General features: G+C 43.9%; 6 protein-coding genes and 5 non-coding genes across 11 annotated transcripts in view; 9 read left to right on the top strand and 2 right to left on the bottom strand.

Annotated features, from left to right (window-relative positions):
- LOC140309351 (protein mono-ADP-ribosyltransferase PARP14-like) overlaps positions 1-3,835 on the top strand; it is a 28,974-nt gene extending 25,139 nt beyond the window's left edge. The window contains exons 22-23 of the mRNA XM_072387179.1: positions 1,690-1,864; positions 3,444-3,835. Of these exons, the coding sequence (XP_072243280.1) occupies positions 1,690-1,864; positions 3,444-3,721 (453 nt within the window). The 3' untranslated portion in view covers positions 3,722-3,835. The remainder of the gene's footprint in view (positions 1-1,689; positions 1,865-3,443) is intronic.
- Positions 3,836-4,424: 589 nt separating this feature from the next.
- Positions 4,425-4,496, top strand: trnaw-cca (transfer RNA tryptophan (anticodon CCA)). The gene has a single exon. It is a non-coding gene; the product is annotated as a tRNA-Trp (tRNA).
- A 914-nt stretch (positions 4,497-5,410) lies between these two features.
- On the top strand, positions 5,411-5,888 carry LOC140309058 (histone H2B 1/2). Its single transcript, XM_072386891.1, has one exon. It carries the CDS (start codon positions 5,427-5,429, stop codon positions 5,799-5,801), a length of 375 nt encoding a protein of 124 aa, XP_072242992.1. The 5' UTR covers positions 5,411-5,426; the 3' UTR covers positions 5,802-5,888.
- Positions 5,889-9,064: 3,176 nt separating this feature from the next.
- Positions 9,065-9,549, bottom strand: LOC140309056 (histone H2A-like). The gene has a single exon (XM_072386890.1). It carries the CDS (start codon positions 9,523-9,525, stop codon positions 9,139-9,141), a length of 387 nt encoding a protein of 128 aa, XP_072242991.1. The 5' UTR covers positions 9,526-9,549; the 3' UTR covers positions 9,065-9,138.
- Positions 9,550-10,138: 589 nt separating this feature from the next.
- On the top strand, positions 10,139-10,615 carry LOC140309055 (histone H3). Its single transcript, XM_072386889.1, has one exon. It carries the CDS (start codon positions 10,171-10,173, stop codon positions 10,579-10,581), a length of 411 nt encoding a protein of 136 aa, XP_072242990.1. The 5' UTR covers positions 10,139-10,170; the 3' UTR covers positions 10,582-10,615.
- A 2,911-nt stretch (positions 10,616-13,526) lies between these two features.
- LOC140309348 (histone H1-like) lies at positions 13,527-14,390 on the top strand. Its single transcript, XM_072387176.1, has one exon. The coding sequence runs from the start codon at positions 13,699-13,701 to the stop codon at positions 14,317-14,319; it is 621 nt and encodes a 206-aa protein (XP_072243277.1). The 5' UTR covers positions 13,527-13,698; the 3' UTR covers positions 14,320-14,390.
- Positions 14,391-15,845: 1,455 nt separating this feature from the next.
- Positions 15,846-15,917, top strand: trnag-ucc (transfer RNA glycine (anticodon UCC)). Its single transcript has one exon. It is a non-coding gene; the product is annotated as a tRNA-Gly (tRNA).
- A 2,510-nt stretch (positions 15,918-18,427) lies between these two features.
- On the top strand, positions 18,428-18,499 carry trnag-ucc (transfer RNA glycine (anticodon UCC)). The gene has a single exon. It is a non-coding gene; the product is annotated as a tRNA-Gly (tRNA).
- A 1,444-nt stretch (positions 18,500-19,943) lies between these two features.
- On the top strand, positions 19,944-20,015 carry trnag-ucc (transfer RNA glycine (anticodon UCC)). The gene has a single exon. It is a non-coding gene; the product is annotated as a tRNA-Gly (tRNA).
- A 1,406-nt stretch (positions 20,016-21,421) lies between these two features.
- Positions 21,422-21,493, top strand: trnag-ucc (transfer RNA glycine (anticodon UCC)). Its single transcript has one exon. It is a non-coding gene; the product is annotated as a tRNA-Gly (tRNA).
- A 669-nt stretch (positions 21,494-22,162) lies between these two features.
- Positions 22,163-22,581, bottom strand: LOC140309350 (histone H3). Its single transcript, XM_072387178.1, has one exon. The coding sequence runs from the start codon at positions 22,579-22,581 to the stop codon at positions 22,171-22,173; it is 411 nt and encodes a 136-aa protein (XP_072243279.1). The 3' UTR covers positions 22,163-22,170.
- Between the last annotated feature and the right edge of the window lie 454 nt (positions 22,582-23,035).

Genomic DNA, 23,035 nt, shown 5'->3' with positions numbered 1-23,035 from the left:
CTGATCAATAGTTCTGCAGCTTTCTGAAACCTTTAAAGTGTCCTGATCAACAGTTCTGCAGCTTTCTGAAACCTTTAAAGTGTCCTGATCAACAGTTCTGCAGCTTTCTGTAACCTTTAAAGTGTCCTGATCAACAGTTCTGCAGCTTTCTGAAACCTTTAAAGTGTCCTGATCAACAGTTCTGCAGCTTTCTGTAACCTTTAAAGTGTCCTGATCAACAGTTCTGCAGCTTTCTGTAACCTTTAAAGTGTCCTGATCAACAGTTCTGCAGCTTTCTGTAACCTTTAAAGTGTCCTGATCAACAGTTCTGCAGCTTTCTGAAACCTTTAAAGTGTCCTGATCAACAGTTCTGCAGCTTTCTGAAACCTTTAAAGTGTCCTGATCAACAGTTCTGCAGCTTTCTGAAACCTTTAAAGTGTCCTGATCAACAGTTCTGCAGCTTTCTGAAACCTTTAAAGTGTCCTGATCAACAGTTCTGCAGCTTTCTGAAACCTTTAAAGTGTCCTGATCAATAGTTCTGCAGCTTTCTGAAACCTTTAAAGTGTCCTGATCAACAGTTCTGCAGCTTTCTGTAACCTTTAAAGTGTCCTGATCAACAGTTCTGCAGCTTTCTGAAGCTCTTTCACAGTTTTTCTTTGGACATTTTCTGCTTTTTCCCCTCATCTTCAGTCCTTGTTCCTGAGCATTTTCAGAGGAATGTGTTTTTTCTTTGTTCAGCCACTTAACTCTGAGCTATGAAGCATTCAGGCAGAAAAAAGGCTCCTAACTCAAGGAATGAACCAGTGTTGTGTCGACACAGAACAGACAACTTAGCAAAGAAGCCATTTTAAACTGGATCTTTAGGCACTTTGTCACAAAGACACATAATTTGTTCCCATTTCTTTAGCTGCATCTATGAAAAACAGCAAAGAAAACACAGTTTGACAGACAGAAAATAGGATTTCTGCAGCAACAAGGTGATTCCCAAAGAGCTATTAGCTGAAAACTTGGCATATCTCAGCATGGTGTGCAGTGTGTCCTTAAAACATTTGAGGAAACTGGACAAGTGGAGGACAAAAGAAGAAGTGTCAGGCCTAAAAAACTATCTACAGCAGGTGAACAGGATCTGAAAGTGATGTCCTTAAGAAAGAGGAAAAAATCCAGCTGTGACCTGACAGGACCTGAGAGATGCATCTGGACCTTCAGCTGATCCATCTACTGTTGGCCCAAGCCTCATCAGAAATGGGCTCCATGGAAGGGTGGCTGTCAAGAAGCCGTTCTTAAGGAAGGGAAACAGGGAGAAAAGGCTGAGCTATATCTCAGCATGGTGTGCAGTGTGTGAGGAAGTAAGACTTTCTGCAGAGGAAAATGTCGTATTTGAGCAAGTAAAAACATTAGAAACTTTGTGGTGGGTTAGTGTTGGTGTGGTGCAGCAGTTGGGAACTTTAATGCATTTGTTAAATAATAATACTCTTGTTTGAACAAACCAAATTATTAATCCCAAAAGATTCAAATATCTTCAGCCTCTGATTGAAGAAAATGACATTTGTAAAGTATTAAGTTATGCTGCCATGACCCAGTGATGGGAGAAGTCGTAGATAAATGTCACTGAGCCAAGCAAGTTTTCCTCACTTAGACACTAAATAAATGGGAGAAAAGAATCGGGTCAGAGCCGATGAGTAATGTGTTGTGTTTCAACTGTGTTGGCAGATCGAACGGGTCCAAAACGCCACGCTGTGGCAGAGCTACCAGCTCTTGAAGAAACAAATGGAGAAGAAGAACCAACACCAGAACAATGAGAAGCTGCTGTTTCACGGCACCAGTTCCACCTCTATTGATCTCATCAACAATAAAGGCTTCAACCGCAGCTACGCAGGACAACACGGTAACAAAGCCTCAGATCCATTTATCTTAGCTCAGTTTGTTCTGTTGCAGCCTTGTGTGCAACAATCGAATTGGGGGAAATATTTGTGAAATATTACAGTTAAAAAGCACCTTTTTCTGCAAAGAAATGTTTGTTCCTTGCAGCCAGAGATGCGTTCAGGCTTGATTAGACGAATCCTCCATCATTGGGTGTGTTTTCCAGATCTCGCTGCTGTCTACAGGGATGCCCCTAATACTGCCCCCCCTCACTTTAGAGAATTTCTTCTTCTTTGACTTTTTGTGTCACTGTTATGCAGATGATGCCCAACTGTACCTGTCGTCCGACTGTTGTCAGACCGCTGTTAAACTTTATGTATTTAGAAAACTGTAATTATCTCAGCCTCACTCAGAGGGTCTCATGCTGAGATTAACTGAGTTACAGCTACAGTTGGGTCCTTATCTGAGGGTAATTATCCTTGGATATATGGCAAAGATGGTAGAAGTACATAATTAAACAATAATTTCAACTAATAAACTAATTTCTAAAGCTTCTTAAAGATTTACGGCAGTTAGAAACACAGCTACTGGCTCTTAAAGCGTTCAGCCTTCAGATTAACCAAAACTCCTCTGAAAAATATTGATCGGTGGATATTTTTCAGTTTGGAAACGCGTCTGGTTGCTGTGAAAAGCTTAGAGGCAGAAATTCGAGTTAAATTTGAGGCCAAATGTTCTGCGTTTAAGATGATTGTGTTGAAAACTGAATGACGTCAATGTCGGACTGTTCCGCTTAACGTATTAAACCTTAAAATTAGATTAAAAAAAGACTAATTTCATGTAATTAATTAGCTCGAAAAACTTCTAAATAACTTTCTTATCAAGACAAAGAAAGTCAAGTTTGACTCGGATGAAGTCAGAGTCTCTCACAGAAAGCATCAATTTATCTAAAACAGCTGAGTTTTAAATATTAATTTGATAAACTGAAGCACAACAGATGTTCATGACTCATTCAGTGGGTCCACATGATGAGATTAACTGGATTACAGCTACAGTTGGGTTCTGCTCCTTATCTGAGGGTAATTATCCTTGGATATATGGCGGTGAATGAATGGAATCACTGGCACAAAGCATGTCACACCCCGGTACGATAGGTGGCGCTGTCCCCATTTCAGCTATCGCTAATAGAGCCACTTCCTGTTGGCGTCTTCACCACCAACAGCAACAAACTCAGGCATTCAGAAAGATGGCGAACGCAGAGCGAGATGAAGCTGCGTCCCTCTCCATCTGTGATGAGCTGGTTATGGAACAGACGATGCACAACGGCGCATTCTCCATCGCTTGTTTCTTTCTTTCTGACGACAGGAATATCGTCTCCTTCCACTTCAGGGTGACGATCGCGGGAAAAAATCTGGAGCAGAACGCTCGATCCGATCCACTGTCGTCTACTTTGGAATAGAGTTATCTCGGGTCTTAACCCGATCCGTTTCCTGTCAGATTAAGGCGTCTACATGAGCTGAATAACTCTTATTGTATAACTCAAGTCTTATTGTAATTTAGCCATTAATCCGATCTGATGGCGCTCATGTAACTGACTCTTTCTGCAGGCGCCATGTACGGTAAAGGCTCTTACTTTGCTGTGGACCCGGCCTACTCAGCAAGAAGTTACGCCCAGCCTGACGCCAGCGGACACAAGCGCATGTACCAGGCCCGGGTTCTTGTTGGAGACTACACCCGGGGAAGTGCTGGCATGATCGCCCCGCCTTCCAAATCTGTGAATGCAGCAGATCTGTATGACAGTGTCACGGACAAAAGTGCTCCAACCATGTTTGTTGTGTTCAATGACATCCAGGCTTACCCAGAGTACCTTATCACATTTATATAAACTCTCATTCTCCCAGTAATTCTACTGAGAGTTAACCTCTGTCATGGGTCTAATTTAGATTCAGCCAATGAAAACTGTCAAATATCGAATGCAACATAATGACTGTTAATGACTGTTAATATAGCTGCTATTTGCTTTAAAATAAGAATAAAAATCTGTGATCTCTGCAGGTATTGATTTGTCTTGTGATTCATGCTCCATTGTTGTGTTTCATGGCTGTAGAGTCAGTTCAAGAGTAGAAACATGCACCAAGAACTCGGTGATAAAATGAAAAATAGGTGTAAATTTATGCTCTGCAATAACTTTTAGTGCTGTTCTAGAGTCAGATATTTTACATCTTAAAAAAGAAAATAAAGAGCAGTAAAGCCAGTTCAACAAGTGTTGATGCCACATCCTTATTATAATGACCCAGATGTGCACAAAAGAGACCAAAAGATAACAGGGATCAGGAAAATACAGTCCGGTAGATATCAACTGCATCCACAGAACCTGTGGAGAACTGAGCCAGAGGGCTGGAGAGTTGGCATCAATCCAATCTCTAGAGCAGGGTTTCTCAGTCCTGGTCCTCAAAGCCCCCCGCCCTGCATGTTTTCCACGTTTCCTGCTCCAGCACACCTGATTTAAATGAATGGGGCAGGTTTTCAAGCTCTGCAGAAGGCTGAGGACGAATCATTCAAGCCTTGCACTTTGCAGTTGAGGATGTGACTCTGTGGCGCAACGGTAGCGCGTCTGACTCCAGATCAGAAGGTTGCGTGTTCAAATCACGTCAGGGTCAAGCTGCTTGCTGTATTATGTGCACTAGTATGTTATTTCTAACATATTAGAGAATAAAACTCTTTCACAAACTGTAAAACATCGATCCATGTGGCACAATACAGACATTTATTCTTGAAGAGGAAAAACAACATCATGTCTTCATGCTTCATCCGTCCAAACTCCTCTTTCTCCACATGGATGAAGGTGAATTTTCACTAGATTCCTCCTTCAGGCTGATCTTTGTCCCTCAGAGTGAGACTGAAGGTGATCCGGTGGTGAAACCTCATGTGACAACGTGGGATCAAATCTCAGCTCAGCAACTTCAGCCATGTTGTTGTCAAAGTGTGTTGGTTCAAAACAAATCAAAGCTGCAGAAACCAACCGGAGAAACACCATTTATAAGCTAAAACACAGAAAATGAGCGTTTAGGAGGCTCAGCTGGGAACAAATGTCTTGTTTTTTTATTTAAATTTATTTTAAATGTATGAACAAAAAAGAAGGTCCAATTTAGTTTATTTAGTCCTTTATTCGCTTTAAACATTGATGATAATCTCGCCCAGAGCACTGAATTAGGTACTCAAGTCTTTTCTATCTGCTGCAAGATCCAAGTTTCAAAGTAAGTAAAGTAAAGTAGTTGAAAAATAAAACGTTATATTCTATATTTACATGTTTGAAGTCAAATATATTGTGAAGAGCTAATTTAATACGGCTGAGGGATTTCTCCTCTTTCTCTTCCTCTGCTTCTCGCTTTCTTCCCTCTGAACTCAAACTGTTTCCAGACCGCAGCGGAACAAAGGCAGTTACCATGGAAACGCGCCCCTCCCCTCAGCTCTGGCTCAGCCAATCACAGCCGGGGGACAGCGCAGTGGGATTTCCATACAGTCTGGATAAGAAGAGTCTCTCTGCCGGCAGCAGATCATTCTTTGTTGGAAACAACCGGAGAAGAAAGATGCCTGAACCCGCCAAGTCTGCCCCCAAGAAGGGCTCCAAGAAAGCCGTGACCAAGACCGCCGGCAAGGGCGGCAAGAAGAGGAGAAAGACCAGGAAGGAGAGCTACGCCATCTACGTCTACAAGGTGCTGAAGCAGGTCCACCCCGACACCGGCATCTCCTCCAAGGCCATGAGCATCATGAACTCCTTCGTCAACGACATCTTTGAGCGCATCGCCGCCGAGGCTTCCCGCCTGGCTCACTACAACAAGCGCTCCACCATCACCTCCAGGGAGATCCAGACCGCCGTGCGCCTCCTGCTGCCCGGTGAGCTGGCCAAGCACGCCGTGTCCGAGGGCACCAAGGCCGTCACCAAGTACACCAGCTCCAAGTAAACAGCTCCCAGCTGCTAAAGCAACAACCCAACGGCTCTTCTAAGAGCCACCACCCGGCCCTGAGAGCTCAGCGTCCTGCTCTGATTACACATCATTACACAAACATTATTTCAACTTATCTTTATGTTAAAGGTCTTTAGATTGTCTTAAAGTCACCTGATGAAACGGGAATTATCTCTTTTAAATTTAATTGAATAAAATGCTTAATCTTCTGCACCTCAGTGTCTCCACTGCATTTAAAACCAGATGAGATTTGTTTAGCTGGTGTGGTCCATGTGAGCCTTTTGAAACCAGGCGGCCATTTTAGGTGAGTTGGCCTTGTTTTTGCAGGCATTTTTAGTGATTTAGGACTGTTAAGGTGAGTTTTTCTGCTGGTCCATCTTGTCCTGCCTCCACATCTGGCACCATCTCTACCTTCATTACCCCAAACCAGATCATTATCTGAGGGATTATAAAGCCTGAACGATGAAAAGCCTTTCAATATTTAAAGTGAATCGGCCAAAAAGAACTTTAGCTGCATTTTAAACTTATTTCTACAATTCACTGATGTTTTAAACTTAAATATAATCTTAACTTGAGTTTGGTTTATTACTGGACCTGTGTTTATTTATATTTTTAGTGATTTTTCAGCATTAAACCTGAGCAATGAGTCCCAAAATGTATTTTAAAAGATAAAAGTTTTAATTTAACTGTGAAACATTTCTTCTGCAATAAAGATAACTTTACTAATAAATCTGCCTAATTTTAAAGTGTTTTTCAGTTCATTCCCTGTTAGTAACCACAAATACAAGCCAAACATTGATAAAATGCATCTTAATAAGACGCAGCAGTAACGGTGGGTGGAGGTGGGGGTGGAGCATCTGGGCCCAGTGCAGCCAGGCTATAAAAGCCCCCCCAGGTTGGTCTCTGGGTGGCACCATCAGCACCACGTTACTGAATGCTGGTCCTCAGATGATGTTTATTCCTATAAATGGTTAATTTATTTGATCCAACAGGAACACCTTCCAGTTTTATATCAGAGCCTGTTTCTTTCCACTCATCTGTCCCAGTTCCAGCTACCTTCCTCTCTTGGACTGGGTCAGTAGAACTTCTCCTGCATAACATTTCACCTTTATCTTCTTCAACATCCAGGATATTTCCTGGCTAAGGTTCGTCGTCATAGTTTACATCAGATTGTCTCAGTTCTTCTGACTGGGTCATCGCTGGATACCTGGAGGTGATTGATTACTGGGTATCACCATATCTAACAGGGCCGAGGTGGGCCCAGATATCTGCTTTGATGCTTAGATGCAGCAGAAAGTCCCTGGTGGCTGTTCAGCTCCAGTGTGTGAAGTCGACCCTGCTGTGGACTGAATACTTACAGGAGACTTTAAAAGACATTAAAAACATTAATTTGTCTGTGAGGTTCCCCTCAGGCCCCATTAAAGATGGGCTGTGATCACACTTTTCTTCACAGGGACTCATCTCCATCATGAACTGTCTCCCAGAGACCACTGGGTGAAGAATATCTCTGTGGGAGGTCTCCAGAGGATAATTGTTCAGAATACAACAATATAAATGTGATTAGTCACATTAAAGGGGAACTCCGGCATTTTTAAACCTTATTTCTGGCATGAAATACGTTTATACCAGGAGATGAGTGTGTAGAAATCCGTCTATAAGCCCCCCGATAGCCGGCAATAACAACAACACAGCAGCTATGAGCTAACAGCAGCTATGAGCTAACAGAGCTATGAGCTAACAGCAGCTATGAGCTAACAGAGCTATGAGCTAACAGAGCTATGAGCTAACAGAGCTATGAGCTAACAGCAGCTATGAGCTAACAGAGCTATGAGCTAACAGAGCTATGAGCTAACAGCAGCTATGAGCTAACAGAGCTATAGCACACGTTAATTCATTCATTCTTCTTAAAGTATTGGTGAAATAAAGACAGATAATGCCTTATTTAGAGGCCGCATCCTCTAAGCCCCGTTCACTCCGTTATATGGATCTCCAGTTATCTAAATATCTTCAGAAGGACGCCGACTTTCACCAAACTGTTCTCTGTGAGTAGATGAACGTATTTCATGCCAGAAATAAGGTCTAAAAATACCGGAGTTCCCCTTTAAAGCTGTTCATTTGTTAATAAAGTGCCACCTTGAGTTCCCTGGTTGGGGGTCATTTCCTGGCTTTGGGGGGACTTTGTGGGCTTAAAGGAGGAATTAACTGAAACCATCTCACACTTTTCCTCTGTTTCCTCGTCTTTTCTCATAATTTATTTCTCTCTTTCTCTCTCCACCTCCTTTTCTCTTTATTTCTCTAAGAAAAACACCAATAAATGCTGGAAATACTTATTTGTCTCCTTAAGTTGTTACCAGTCCCAGCTGTTAAAGAGCAGAATGGTAACAGGGACATTTTTGGCTAAAGTTAGCGTTACGACTCAGGATGAGTAACGTTTATAACATATTTATTAAAATGCAACACATGACAAAGTGTCTTAATCTGTGTTTAAAGTGTCAGAACAGCAGGTTTGTTAATAACTACAGAAAATAAAGATTTTAAGGGTTTTAGCACAAAATACATCTGAGAACATTGAAATATGCAGTAAAACCCAAACATCAGGTCTAAATAAACTTATAGTTTTATCTTTTTAATTAAAATGTATTTTTCTTAATTCAACAAAGTTTAGTTTCTTTATTTTAATTGATGAATATTTCCTGATGAAGCTTTAAAGTTATATTTTAATGATCAACATTAATAATATTAAACATGTTTCCACCATAAAACTGAGGTTTGTAACATCCAGCATCAGCCAGCTGTGTTTCCACTGCTTATGTCTCCACTAATCAGATCAATTGATTACCCATCACACTAGTCTGTTTAGATGCTTCTAAAATATTATATATATATTATTATAATATAGACTCAGGTTGTTTCTGTTCACATCCTGTAAAAGTTGTTGGAACTCAGTCAGATTCGGACTGAAGGACTTTTACTCAGGCAGTGAACGAACTCACAGCTCATTATGATGCACTTTATATCCAGTTAGGCCTCCTTTATGAGACCTTTAACTGCTGATACCAGCTTCTAAGTTTATTTAACCAGTGATATGGTGTTTTATTATAATTTAACACCAGATTGAACTTAATTTTGAGGTTTTATGTAGTTTGTTGGAGCAGCATCAACATGAATGTGAGCACATGTCAGAATAGCTCAGAGGAAATGTTGGAATAGTTTGATTAAATAAAGTTAAACTCGGAGACAGATGTGTGGGAGGATGGTTGCTCTTCATCAGGAGTGTGTGGCTCTGAAAAGAGCCGTTGTGGGGCTGGTTTCCTCCAGCAGCAGCCAGCGGGCTTTACTTGGCCTTGGCCGGCTTCTCGGTCTTCTTGGGCAGCAGCACCGCCTGGATGTTGGGCAGCACGCCGCCCTGAGCGATGGTGACTCCCCCCAGCAGCTTGTTGAGCTCCTCGTCGTTGCGGACAGCCAGCTGCAGGTGGCGGGGGATGATCCTGGTCTTCTTGTTGTCCCGGGCAGCGTTTCCAGCCAGCTCCAGGATCTCAGCGGTCAGGTACTCCAGCACAGCCGCCAGGTACACGGGGGCTCCGGCCCCCACACGCACCGCATAGTTGCCTTTGCGCAGCAGCCTGTGAACGCGGCCGACCGGGAACTGCAGCCCAGCACGGGAGGAGCGGGTCTTTGCCTTGGCTCTGGCTTTGCCGCCGGTTTTTCCGCGTCCAGACATGTTTTCTCTGCGGGCTTTTCTGCTCAGTCACTCGGACAAAGTGTGACCGCAGCTGCGCAAAGCCTCCCTTTTATCTCCGGGGAGGCGGGCCGCTTCCTGCCCACCAACCCGGGAAGAGGCCTCCAGCAGAGCCGCAGAGGGCGGGCCGCTTCCTGCCCACCAACCCGGGAAGAGGCCTCCAGCAGAGCCGCAGAGGGCGGGCCGCTTCCTGCCCACAAACCCGGGAAGAGGCCTCCAGCAGAGCCGCAGAGGGCGGGCCGCTTCCTGCCCACCAACCCGGGAAGAGGCCTCCAGCAGAGCCGCAGAGGGCGGGCCGCTTCCTGCCCACCAACCCGGGAAGAGGCCTCCAGCAGAGCCGCAGAGGGCGGGCCGCTTCCTGCCCACCAACCAGGGAAGAGGCCTCCAGCAGAGCCGCAGAGGGCGGGCCGCGCTTTGCGCCAATAAGCAGCGCGCTTTCAGGCGGGAGCTGGCTCCTCGAGGCGGGGCTGAGCTCCAGGAGGAGCCGCTCTCCAATCAGGAGCCGGAGGTCCGCAGCAGCGTCACCGGTTCCCCGCCGGGGCCACAGTTTAAGAGCAGCGGCTCTCCTCTCACCCTCACACTGTTCGCTCTCTCTCAGTCTTTCTTGTGCGTGTTGACACAGAAACGATGGCAAGAACCAAGCAGACCGCCCGTAAATCCACCGGAGGCAAAGCTCCCAGGAAGCAGCTGGCCACCAAGGCTGCCCGCAAGAGCGCCCCGGCCACCGGCGGCGTGAAGAAGCCTCACCGCTACAGGCCCGGTACCGTGGCTCTGAGGGAGATCCGCCGCTACCAGAAGTCCACCGAGCTGCTGATCCGCAAGCTGCCCTTCCAGCGGCTGGTCCGAGAGATCGCTCAGGACTTCAAGACCGACCTGCGCTTCCAGAGCTCCGCCGTCATGGCTCTGCAGGAGGCCAGCGAGGCCTACCTGGTCGGCCTGTTCGAGGACACCAACCTGTGCGCCATCCACGCCAAGAGGGTCACCATCATGCCCAAAGACATCCAGCTGGCCCGCCGCATCCGCGGGGAGAGGGCTTAGACTGCCCCCCCACCGGGTTATAGCAACACAACGGCTCTTTTAAGGGCCCCACAACCCCCCCTGAGAGCTTCTTCCTCCGTTAGTTTCCTTCATATTTACTCAAATAACAACTAGATTTCTGACTGAAACCACATAAAGTCTCGTTTTAGCAGCAAATTTGATTCATTTCTTGATTAATTTTATCCAAAGTCGGTGTTTGCTGCCATCTTGTGGTCATTCATCAGAACTGCAACAGACTCCAAGGCTTTTTCACATTAAAACGGTAGAAATTTAAGTTAAAAACACATTTAAATGAAGGACTTTGTTCCTCAGCATGAACAGAAGTTACTCCACAGAGAAAATGATGGTTTTATAGCAGCTTTCCATCCTTTTCTGCTGATTTTATGACTTCTGTGTCATAAAGTCTGAGATGTGTCACATTCAGGTAAATTAGTGATTGTTTCAGTGTGTAGTTTTAACACAATTATTTCTAAATGTTCACTTAATCTAAGCAGGAGCTTCAATTACACCCAAAATCATCAACTGATGAAATCTTTGTGACGTTTTCTGCATTAAACAGTCAAAGCTGCTGTTCAGCAGCAACTAATTTCACTTTGAGGAACTCAAACTGATCCAAGTGAAGCCAGTTAGATTCAGTCCTTCGGTGTCCTGAAGCGTCGGTCTGAGCTCAGCGTTTCAAACTGACAGCTCAGCATCACACGGACCTTTCAGTGTTTTAGGCTCTTTCAGTGGGAATCGTGCGGATCTTCCAGAGAGGACAGAAGGCAGCTGATGATCTTCTGGGTGGTGTTGATGACCCTGTGGAGCGCCTTCCTTCCAGCAGCTGCCTTAAAATACTCTTTATGGAGCAACAATAAGGAGACAGCAGCAGCTTCCTGCTGCGAACTCTCAGCATCATGTGGACTCTGCTTCAGATTCAACGCCACAAACAGCTCTCAGAGAGCCCTGAACAGGAGGCAGAAGCCTCATTTAGCCACAATATCTGAGTGAACCTTGACCTTTAGCCCAAATGTATTCGTACTGATGCCTGTGCAGAGAAGGCGTCCAAAGCTGCTGCAGCACAAAGCTGAAGCTTTGCTGTGAATATTGGAATAAATCAGCTGCTGCACATTAAACAGCTGCGTTACTATTGTTCATTTCACTTCCCAAAGGGGAACTTTGCCTGCTGCTGGGTTGGGATTAACTCGGTATTAAGTTGTTTGGTGCGTTTATGAGATGAATTTGTTCATTTAGCTCATCGGCAGCTCAGTTTTAGCGGGTTTTAACTGGTGCCCCGTTTCACTTTGACTCGTTAACTTTGTCTTTAATCTCATTTATTCCCAAACAGCGCTTGTTCCCTGCAGTTTGGAGCCTCTTTGCTCATTAAAGCTCGCCGGCCTCTTATCAGCAGGTGGAAGCACGGCTGTAACCGTGCACACTTTAAATCAACCGTGTGATCTCGTGTTTATGCATCAGATGCTTTTATTCAAAGTGAGCAGGGTAAGGGGGTCTTTCCTGTTCCTTTCATGCAGGATTTGAACCCAGGTCACATGAAAGGTAGCAGTCCTGCCATCCAGCCCCAGTCTGAATGATCGTTTTTATGGTCCGAACCTGACGGAAATACGTTATTTAGCTTGGTTTGATGTGGAATTAGAGCTCCAGTCAAAAGATTCATGATGTTTCCTGCTCTGTAAAAACAGGCGATCAGACCAAAGCTGAAGGAGCTCCATGTTGCAGAAACCCAGCAGGTCCCAGACCAGCTGGTGAGGAGCAGAACCTGCTGGTTATATCCCAAAGCTGAGCAGCAGCTCTGTTCTGCAGCCTGCTGTAGATGTTTGGGTCTGTTGCAGAGGTCAGGGCTGCTGAATGTTGGCAGAAATCCTTCTACGGCAGCAGATTGTGTCCAGTTGGACGGAGATGGAGCCCCAGCGAGGAGAGTCAGAGGGAGGCTCTGAGATGTCCTGCTTTAAAGCCTCATTTCTGTGATCACAGCACACCTTCCCTGTGGGACACTTTGGATTCGCTCAGACGATATCAGGACATTTATTTCCATCCAGGGTTTGATTCTTTATTCAGATCAGAGCCACTGAAACAACCAGATCAACACAGAATGTGCTCAGATCCACATTCCACACAAAATGTGTTTTTAACACAGACTCAGGCGGTTATTAAAGGAAAATCCTGAACATGTGCAGCATCATGAACTCCATGTTGGTTCAAATGTTATAAAACCGATCAGAGATCAGCATGATGGAGGATTTTTATGCATTGATTTGAATAAAACTGGTTTTAATCCAAATATCTCACTTTTTATCTCAGACTTATTGAGTTTAGACAAAAAGGTCTTTTCAACTAAAAAAGACTGAAAATGTCAGGCTTCTCTCAGCTGTTTTGTGTTAATTTAGATCCAGTTAAAGGTTTTAAAACTTCACCTGTAAAATGATCATTATTAACCTGGATGGAGTCAAATCACTTTGTCTCTTTATCACAAAGAAAGAAGCTTTTATTTGCCATCTTCAGCCTGATGGTGACTAACTGCTGTGTTTAAGCTGCAGTTGTTGATTAATCTGTGTTTAGAGGAGACAGGAAGTCTGTTCCTGAGGATCATCTGTGACAGGAATATCCGCCCGAGCAGCGGCAGCGTCCGTGTGTTTACTTCCAGCTAAAACTTCCTCCGTTACAAGCCAACAAACCACAGCAGATCCACCGTTTCATCTCAGCTCTGTCCACAGATGTCTCTGCTGACGGGAACAAAGCTCTTATGTTCCATACAAAGAGGTTTGAGATATTCTAGGAGCCGAAATGTGGAGAAAACTCGCTGCGAGCCGCTCCAAGTGACCGAGTATCGGAGCGGTTTGAAGCCTCCTGGAACCGAGAGAAAAAGTCCTGGAAGCCGAACATGAGCTCAGTGTGGAGGGCCGAGGGTTTCCTTCCTGCTGCGGCCACACTTGTGTTGGAAAACGTTGGCTTTGGGGGGATTTAGTGTGGAAAAGGCTGCGGAGAAAACACAAGTGTGTCCCCATTAGAGGCGGCGGCAGAGCGGCGGAGCGCGTTGCCTCTCCACGGTTCTCATGCGCGTTATAAGTCCCGCCTCCTGCTTTGAGCTCGAGACGTTCAGACGAACAGCGACACACAAACATGGCAGAGGAAGCTCCAGCAGCCGCGCCGGCTAAAGCCCCGGCCAAAGCCCCGAAGAAGAAGCCCGCTCCCCGGGCCACCAAGGACGGACCCAGCCTCCCCAAGCTCATCGTGGCCGCCGTGGCCGAGTCCAAGGAGCGCAAGGGCATGTCTCTGGCGGCGCTCAAGAAGGCGCTGGCCGGGAACGGCGTCGACGTCACCAAGTCCAACAAACGGATCAACACCGCCGTCACCAAGCTGGTCACCATAGGAACCCTGAGCCAGACCAAGGGCACGGGGGCCTCCGGCTCCTTCAAGCTGGCCAAGAAGGAGCCCAAAGCCGCCAAACCAGCCAAGAAGGCGGTGGTGGCGAAGAAGAAGGCTCCCGTTAAAGCCAAGAAGCCCGCCGCCGCCAAGAAGACCACCGCGGCCAAGAAGCCCGCCGCCAAGAAACCCGCAGCAGCCAAGAAGTCCCCCAAGAAGGCTCCGGCCAAGAAAGCCGCCGCCGCCAAAAAGCCCGCAGCAGCCAAGAAGAGCCCCAAGAAGCCCGCCGCTAAGAAGCCCAAAGCGGCTCCGGCCAAGAAGCCCGCAGCCAAGAAACCTGCCGCCAAGAAGCCCGCAGCCAAGAAGGCCAAGAAGTAAACGGCTCCTTCATCCCACACCGAACAAAGGCTCTTCTAAGAGCCCCCACAGCCTCCCACAAAGAGCTCACTCCTCCTTTACCCCCCAACAACCAACATTCACCTCAAACTAACACGAAATTAACAGGACATCACAGCTGGAAAATGCACATTTTAAGTTGGTGTCCTGCAGAAATATCTCTTTATTTCCTCTTTTTGCTTAAAACTCATTCCTTTAATGGGGGGGTGTAATAGTTACAGGACTGAGCACAATCCCCTGCTTTATTCTTTCATTTATACACAGCTGCTGATTAAAGGAAAAACTGCTCACATTAAACAGGAATCAGTGCAAAAAGACAGCAGGAATGTGGTTAGATCATCTCAGGAAGATTCAGCGTGATCGTATAATAAGGTGAAACTATTAATGACCGTATTTTTCGGGTTATAAGGCGCATTAAATGAAACAAAAAGTCAAACTTTATTCAACTCACTTGTTGTACTGCGTGACTTCGTAAGCATGTCTCTGAACCCGAGACATTTTTGGGGGTTTTCATTAAACAGATATTGCAGGAAAAAGTCAGAAAGCGGTTGGTTTTTCTAGAACTTTGCCTAAGAATGGCAGGTTTGATATGGAAATGATAAAAATCTCAGGTTTTAAAACATCTTTTGCTCATCTTTGTTTTTCCTGTGAAAGGAGTAAAGATTTTAAATGCTCTGTTTGTTTATCTGAGATCTTCTGAACTTTAACTCTTTAAGAGAGCTGTTAAATCTTAATACACAAACTTGTACATATGTCTAGCTTTAAACCTTGTTTCTTTTTTTTATACTAATACTAGCTTTAACCAAAGTAAAGCACTTTACAGACTTTGCTGCTGATAAGATATGAGATAAATCTCTGATGAATATGATGTCAGTTTACATAAGTTTTAGTCAATCAGAAGTAATGAAGCATTACTTAATATGTTAAATTCTCCATTTCCGGCTTATGTTTATGATACACTTATATTTAGATAGACTTAGATATTATTGCAGAGGAGTTAATCTCAAATTTAGAAAATGTTTCAGTTTGGTTTGAAAATATGTATGTTAATATTATTGATATGTTTTCAGTAACTCTCTGGTCTCCTCATCTATCAAAAGTGTTTCACAGACTTATTACAGTAATAAGGTGGGAGTAATCAGATTTCTGTTACCTCATTACTGTAATCTGGTTACTTTAATAGGATCTTTCTTACTGTCCATCTACCCAGTTCAGTGTAACTGCAAACTTCACCATCATCTCAGAGCCTCGGGTAGGAAACACATCTTCTACAGATTTATGTCTGAGATGTTTCATGGGCTGTACCGGGGGTGCAACTAACTACTTTCTGAGGGGTGTGCAGACGCATGACTGGCACGCCCCATTCTTACCCATTCAATAATCAGTCTACAGTATTCGGATTACTGTAATCAGGTTATGAAGTATGTGCCGGACGATGTGACCGCAGCTGACCCCGAAGCACTTAGCTGTCGGTCTCACTCCGGATGGGCCAGATGTAGTGTTCCACAGCGTTGGTGGTATAGTGGTGAGCATAGCTGCCTTCCAAGCAGTTGACCCGGGTTCGTTTCCCGGCCAACGCAGTGTCCAGGAGACCCAGCAGAATTACTGAAAACATATCAGTGATTAATTAGAAATGGCTCAACAAGTCTTACTGCCCTTCTAATTTGTGGCCACATACTCTGTCCATGTGTCTCACGTACTCAGATGTTTCCATATCCTAATCCAGGGGTTCGCAAGCTATGGCCAGCCAGATGTGGCTCTTTTCACGACTGCATCTCGCAGATAAATCTTAGCTGACACTTCTTAACTCGGTCAGTAATGAAAAATTCCGCTGACATTTTAACACAACCGAAATCCCAGTGTTAAAAATAACGTTGAAAATATGAAACATCTTCCTGCATTAAGTAATAAGATTACAGTAATCTTTAAAAAGTAATCAGATTACAGTAATCTTAAAAAGTAATCAGATTACAGTAATCTTTCAAAAGTAATCAGATTACAGTAATCTAAATAAAGTAATCAGATTACAGTAATCTTTCAAAAGTAATCAGATTACAGTAATCTAAATAAAGTAATCAGATTACAGTAATCTAAATAAAGTAATCAGATTACAGTAATCTTTTAAAAGTAATCAGATTACAGTAACTTAATTAAAGTAATCAGATTACAGTAATCTTTTAAAAAGTAATCAGATTACAGTAATCTTTTTAAAAGTAATCAGATTACAGTAATCTAAATAAAGTAATCAGATTACAGTAACTTAATTAAAGTAATCAGATTACAGTAATGAGGTATCAGAAATCTGATTACTCCCACCTTATTACTGTAATAAGTCTGTGAAACACTTTTGATAGTGGCTGATGTTGCGTAGGTTAACATCTGTCTGCTGATGAACATCTGGTGAAAGAATATTTAGCGCAGCCACCCATGCAACATCTTCCTGCTTAGCCAAAACTTCTCACACGCAGAAGTGTGTTTCCATACAAAGAAGTGTCATTGAACCACTGCCATTGCGCCACAGAATCAGCTGCAGGTCTCAGGAAATAATCAAGGAGCCAATCTGCCCATGACCTAAACTCTCTGCTGCAGAGACTCTTTCTTACTGTCCATCTACCCAGTTCAGTGTAACTGCAAACTTCAGCATCATCTCAGAGCCTCGGGTAGGAAACACATCTTCTACAGATTTATGTCTGAGATGTTTCATGGGCTGTACCGGGGGTGCAACTAACTACTTTCTGAGGGGTGTGCAGACGCATGACTGGCACGCCCCATTCTTAACCATTCAATAATCAGTCTACAGTATTCGGAAATGGCTCAACAAGTCTTACTGCATTTCTAATTTGTGGCCACATACTCTGTCCATGTGTCTCACGTACTCAGATGTTTCCATATCCTAATCCAGGGGTTCGCAAGCTATGGCCAGCCAGATGTGGCTCTTTTTACGACTGCATCTAGCAGATAAATCTTAGCTGACACTTCTTAACTCGGTCAGTAATGAAAAATTCCGCTGACATTTTAACACAACCGAAATCCCAGTGTTAAAAATAACGTTGAAAATATGAAACATCTTCCTGCATTAAGTAATAAGATTACAGTAATCTTTAAAAAGTAATCAGATTACAGTAATCTTTAAAAAGTAATCAGATTACAGTAATCTTTCAAAAGTAATCAGATTACAGTAATCTAAAAAAGTAATCAGATTACAGTAATCTTTCAAAAGTAATCAGATTACAGTAATCTTTCAAAAGTAATCAGATTACAGTAATCTAAAAAAAGTAATCAGATTACAGTAATCTTTCAAAAGTAATCAGATTACAGTAATCTTTCAAAAGTAATCAGATTACAGTAATCTTTCTTAAGTAGTCAGATTACAGTAACTTAATTAAAGTAATCAGATTACAGTAACTTAATTAAAGTAATAAGATTAGAGTATCAAAGTGAGAGTAATCAGATTACAGTAATGAGGTAACAGAAATCTGATTACTCTCACCTTATTACTGTAATAAGTCTGTGAAACACTTTTGATAGTGGCTGATGTTGCGTAGGTTAACATCTGTCTGCTGATGAACATCTGGTGAAAGAATATTTAGCGCAGCCACCCATGCAACATCTTCCTGCTTAGCCAAAACTTCTCACACGCAGAAGTGTGTTTCCATACAAAGAAGTGTCATTGAACCACTGCCATTGCGCCACAGAATCAGCTGCAGGTCTCAGGAAATAATCAAGGAGCCAATCTGCCCATGACCTAAACTCTCTGCTGCAGAGACTCTTTCTTACTGTCCATCTACCCAGTTCAGTGTAACTGCAAACTTCACCATCATCTCAGAGCCTCGGGTAGGAAACACATCTTCTACAGATTTATGTCTGAGATGTTTCATGGGCTGTACCGGGGGTGCAACTAACTACTTTCTGAGGGGTGTGCAGACACATGACTGGCACGCCCCATTCTTAACCATTCAATAATCAGTCTACAGTATTCGGATTACTGTAATCAGGTTATGAAGTATGTGCCGGACGATGTGACCGCAGCTGACCCCGAAGCACTTAGCTGTCGGTCTCACTCCAGATGGGCCAGATGTGGTGTTCCACAGCGTTGGTGGTATAGTGGTGAGCATAGCTGTCTTCCAAGCAGTTGACCCGGGTTCGATTCTCGGCCAACGCAGTGTCCAGGAGACCCAGCAGAGTTACTGAAAACATATCAGTGATTACTTAGAAATGTCTCAAAATGTCTTACTGCACTTCTAATTTGTGGCCACATACTCTGTCCGTGTGTCTCACGTACTCAGATGTTTCCATATCCTAATCCAGGGGTTCGCAAGCTATGGCCAGCCAGATGTGGCTCTTTTCACGACTGCATCTCGAAGATAAATCTTAGCTGACACTTCTTAACTCGGTCAGTAATGAAAAATTCAGCTGACATTTTAACACAACAGAAATCCCAGTGTTAAAAATAACGTTGAAAATATGAAACATCTTCAAGCATTAAGTAATAAGATTACAGTAATCGTTAAAGTCATCAGATTACAGTAATTGGGTTAAAGTAATCGGACTACAGTCATTTATTAAAGTAATCAGATAGCAGAAATCTTTCAAAAGTAGTCAGATTACAGTAATCTAAATAAAGTAATCAGATTACAGTATTCTTTCAAAAGTAATCAGATTACAGTAATCTTACAAAAGTAATCAGATTACAGTAATCTAAATAAATTAATCAGATTACAGTAATCTTTCAAAAGTAATCAGTTTACAATAATATAAATAAAGTAATCAGATTACAGTAATCTTTCAAAAGTAATCAGATTACAGTAATCTTTCAAAAGTAATCAGATTACAGTAATATTTTAAAAGTAATCAGATTACAGTAACTTAATTAAAGTAATCAGATTACAGTAACTTAATTAAAGTAATCAGATTACAGCAATCTTTTTATAAAGTAATCAGATTTCAGTAACTTAATTAAAGTAATCAGATTACAGTAATGAGGTAACAGAAATCTGATTACTCCCATCTTATTACTGTAATAAGTCTGTGAAACACTTGATTTTGGCTGATGTTGCGTAGGTTAACATCTGTCTGCTGATGAACATCTGGTGAAAGAATATTTAGCGCAGCCACCCATGCAACCTCTTCCTGCTTAGCCAAAACTTCTCACACGCAGAAGTGTGTTTCCATACAAAGAAGTATTACTGAACCACTGCCATTGCGCCACAGAATCAGCTGCAGGTCTCAGGAAATAATCAAGGAGCCAATCTGCCCATGACCTAAACTCTCTGCTGCAGAGACTCTTTCTTACTGTCCATCTACCCAGTTCAGTGTAACTGCAAACTTCAGCATCATCTCAGAGCCTCGGGTAGGAAACACATCTTCTACAGATTTATGTCTGAGATGTTTCATGGGCTGTACCGGGGGTACAACTAACTACTTTCTGAGGGGTGTGCAGACACATGACTGGCACGCCCCATTCTTAACCATTCAATAATCAGTCTACAGTATTCGGATTACTGTAATCAGGTTATGAAGTATGTGCCGGACGATGTGACCGCAGCTGACCCCGAAGCACTTAGCTGTCGGTCTCACTCCAGATGGGCCAGATGTGGTGTTCCACAGCGTTGGTGGTATAGTGGTGAGCATAGCTGCCTTCCAAGCAGTTGACCCGGGTTCGATTCTCGGCCAACGCAGTGTCCAGGAGACCCAGCAGAGTTACTGAAAACATATCAGTGATTACTTAGAAATGTCTCAAAATGTCTTACTGCACTTCTAATTTGTGGCCACATACTCTGTCCATGTGTCTCACGTACTCAGATGTTTCCATATCCTAATCCAGGGGTTCGCAAGCTATGGCCAGCCAGATGTGGCTCTTTTCACGACTGCATCTCGAAGATAAATCTTAGCTGACACTTCTTAACTCGGTCAGTAATGAAAAATTCAGCTGACATTTTAACACAACAGAAATCCCAGTGTTAAAAATAACGTTGAAAATATGAAACATCTTCAAGCATTAAGTAATAAGATTACAGTAATCGTTAAAGTCATCAGATTACAGTAATTGGGTTAAAGTAATCGGACTACAGTCATTTATTAAAGTAATCAGATAGCAGAAATCTTTCAAAAGTAGTCAGATTACAGTAATCTAAATAAAGTAATCAGATTACAGTAATCTTTCAAAAGTAATCAGATTACAGTAATCTAAATAAATTAATCAGATTACAGTAATCTTTCAAAAGTAATCAGTTTACAATAATATAAATAAAGTAATCAGATTACAGTAATCTTTCAAAAGTAATCAGATTACAGTAATCTTTCAAAAGTAATCAGATTACAGTAATATTTTAAAAGTAATCAGATTACAGTAACTTAATTAAAGTAATCAGATTACAGTAACTTAATTAAAGTAATCAGATTACAGCAATCTTTTTATAAAGTAATCAGATTTCAGTAACTTAATTAAAGTAATCAGATTACAGTAATGAGGTAACAGAAATCTGATTACTCCCACCTTATTACTGTAATAAGTCTGTGAAACACTTGATTTTGGCTGATGTTGCGTAGGTTAACATCTGTCTGCTGATGAACATCTGGTGAAAGAATATTTAGCGCAGCCACCCATGCAACATCTTCCTGCTTAGCCAAAACTTCTCACACGCAGAAGTGTGTTTCCATACAAAGAAGTGTTATTGAACCACTGCCATTGCGCCACAGAATCAGCTGCAGGTTTCAGGAAATAATCAAGGAGCCAATCTGCCCATGACCTAAACTCTCTGCTGCAGAGACTCTTTCTTACTGTCCATCTACCCAGTTCAGTGTAACTGCAAACTTCAGCATCATCTCAGAGCCTCGGGTAGGAAACACATCTTCTACAGATTTATGTCTGAGATGTTTCATGGGCTGTACCGGGGGTGCAACTAACTACTTTCTGAGGGGTGTGCAGACACATGACTGGCACGCCCCATTCTTAACCATTCAATAATCAGTCTACAGTATTCGGATTACTGTAATCAGGTTATGAAGTATGTGCCGGACGATGTGACCCCGAAGCACTTAGCTGTCGGTCTCACTCCAGATGGGCCAGAGGTGGTGTTCCACAGCGTTGGTGGTATAGTGGTGAGCATAGCTGCCTTCCAAGCAGTTGACCCGGGTTCGATTCTCGGCCAACGCAGTGTCCAGGAGACCCAGCAGAGTTACTGAAAACATATCAGTGATTACTTAGAAATGGCTCAAAAAGTCTTACTGCACTTCTAATTTGTGGCCACATACTCTGTCCGTGTGTCTCACATACTCAGATGTTTCCAAATCCTAATCCTTACTCAGGATTACAGTGATCCAAATAAAGTAATCAGTAACTTAATTAAAGTAAGTATTAAAGAAATAATTGTGTTAAAACTACACACTGAAACAATCACTAATTTACCTGAATGTGACACATCTCAGACTTTATGACACAGAAGTCATAAAATCAGCAGCAAAGGATGGAAAGCTGCTATAAAACCATCATTTTCTCTGTGGAGTAACTTCTGTTCATGCTGAGGAACAAAGTCCTTCATTTAAATGTGTTTTTTTACTTAAAGTTCTACCTTTTTAATGTGAAAAAGCCTTCGAGTCTGTTGCAGTTCTGATGAATGACCACAAGATGGCAGCAAACACCGACTTTGGATAAAATGCATCAATAAATGAATAAAATCTGCTGCTAAAACGAGACTTTATGTGGTTTCAGTCAGAAATCTAGTTGTTATCTGAGTAAATATGAAAGAAACTAACGGAGGAAGAAGCTCTCAGGGGGGGTTGTGGGGCCCTTAAAAGAGCCGTTGTGTTGCTATAACCCGGTGGGGGGGCAGTCTAAGCCCTCTCCCCGCGGATACGGCGGGCCAGCTGGATGTCTTTGGGCATGATGGTGACCCTCTTGGCGTGGATGGCGCACAGGTTGGTGTCCTCGAACAGGCCGACCAGGTAGGCCTCGCTGGCCTCCTGCAGAGCCATGACGGCGGAGCTCTGGAAGCGCAGGTCGGTCTTGAAGTCCTGAGCGATCTCTCGGACCAGCCGCTGGAAGGGCAGCTTGCGGATCAGCAGCTCGGTGGACTTCTGGTAGCGGCGGATCTCCCTCAGAGCCACGGTACCGGGCCTGTAGCGGTGAGGCTTCTTCACGCCGCCGGTGGCCGGGGCGCTCTTGCGGGCAGCCTTGGTGGCCAGCTGCTTCCTGGGAGCTTTGCCTCCGGTGGATTTTCGGGCGGTCTGCTTGGTTCTTGCCATCGTTTCTGTGTCAACACGCACAAGAAAGCCTGAGAGAGAGCGAACAGTGTGAGGGTGAGAGGAGAGCCGCTGCTCTTAAACTGTGGCCCCGGCGGGGAACCGGTGACGCTGCTGCGGACCTCCGGCTCCTGATTGGAGAGCGGCTCCTCCTGGAGCTCAGCCCCGCCTCGAGCAGCCAGCTCCCGCCTGAAAGCGCGCTGCTTATTGGAGCAAAGCGCTTTGAAAAAGTCCCTGAAAGGGAGCGCGGCCCGCCCTCTGCGGCTCTGCTGGAGGCCTCTTCCCTGGTTGGTGGGCAGGAAGCGGCCCGCCCTCTGCGGCTCTGCTGGAGGCCTCTTCCCGGGTTGGTGGGCAGGAAGCGGCCCGCCCTCTGCGGCTCTGCTGGAGGCCTCTTCCCTGGTTGGTGGGCAGGAAGCGGCCCGCCTCCCCGGAGATAAAAGGGAGGCTTTGCGCAGCT

Source organism: Leuresthes tenuis, unplaced genomic scaffold (genome assembly GCF_036924035.1).
Source record: "Leuresthes tenuis unplaced genomic scaffold, fLeuTen1.0.hap1 SCAF_6, whole genome shotgun sequence".
Lineage (NCBI taxonomy): Eukaryota > Metazoa > Chordata > Actinopteri > Atheriniformes > Atherinopsidae > Leuresthes > Leuresthes tenuis.
This window is presented reverse-complemented; position numbering and strand designations above follow the sequence as displayed.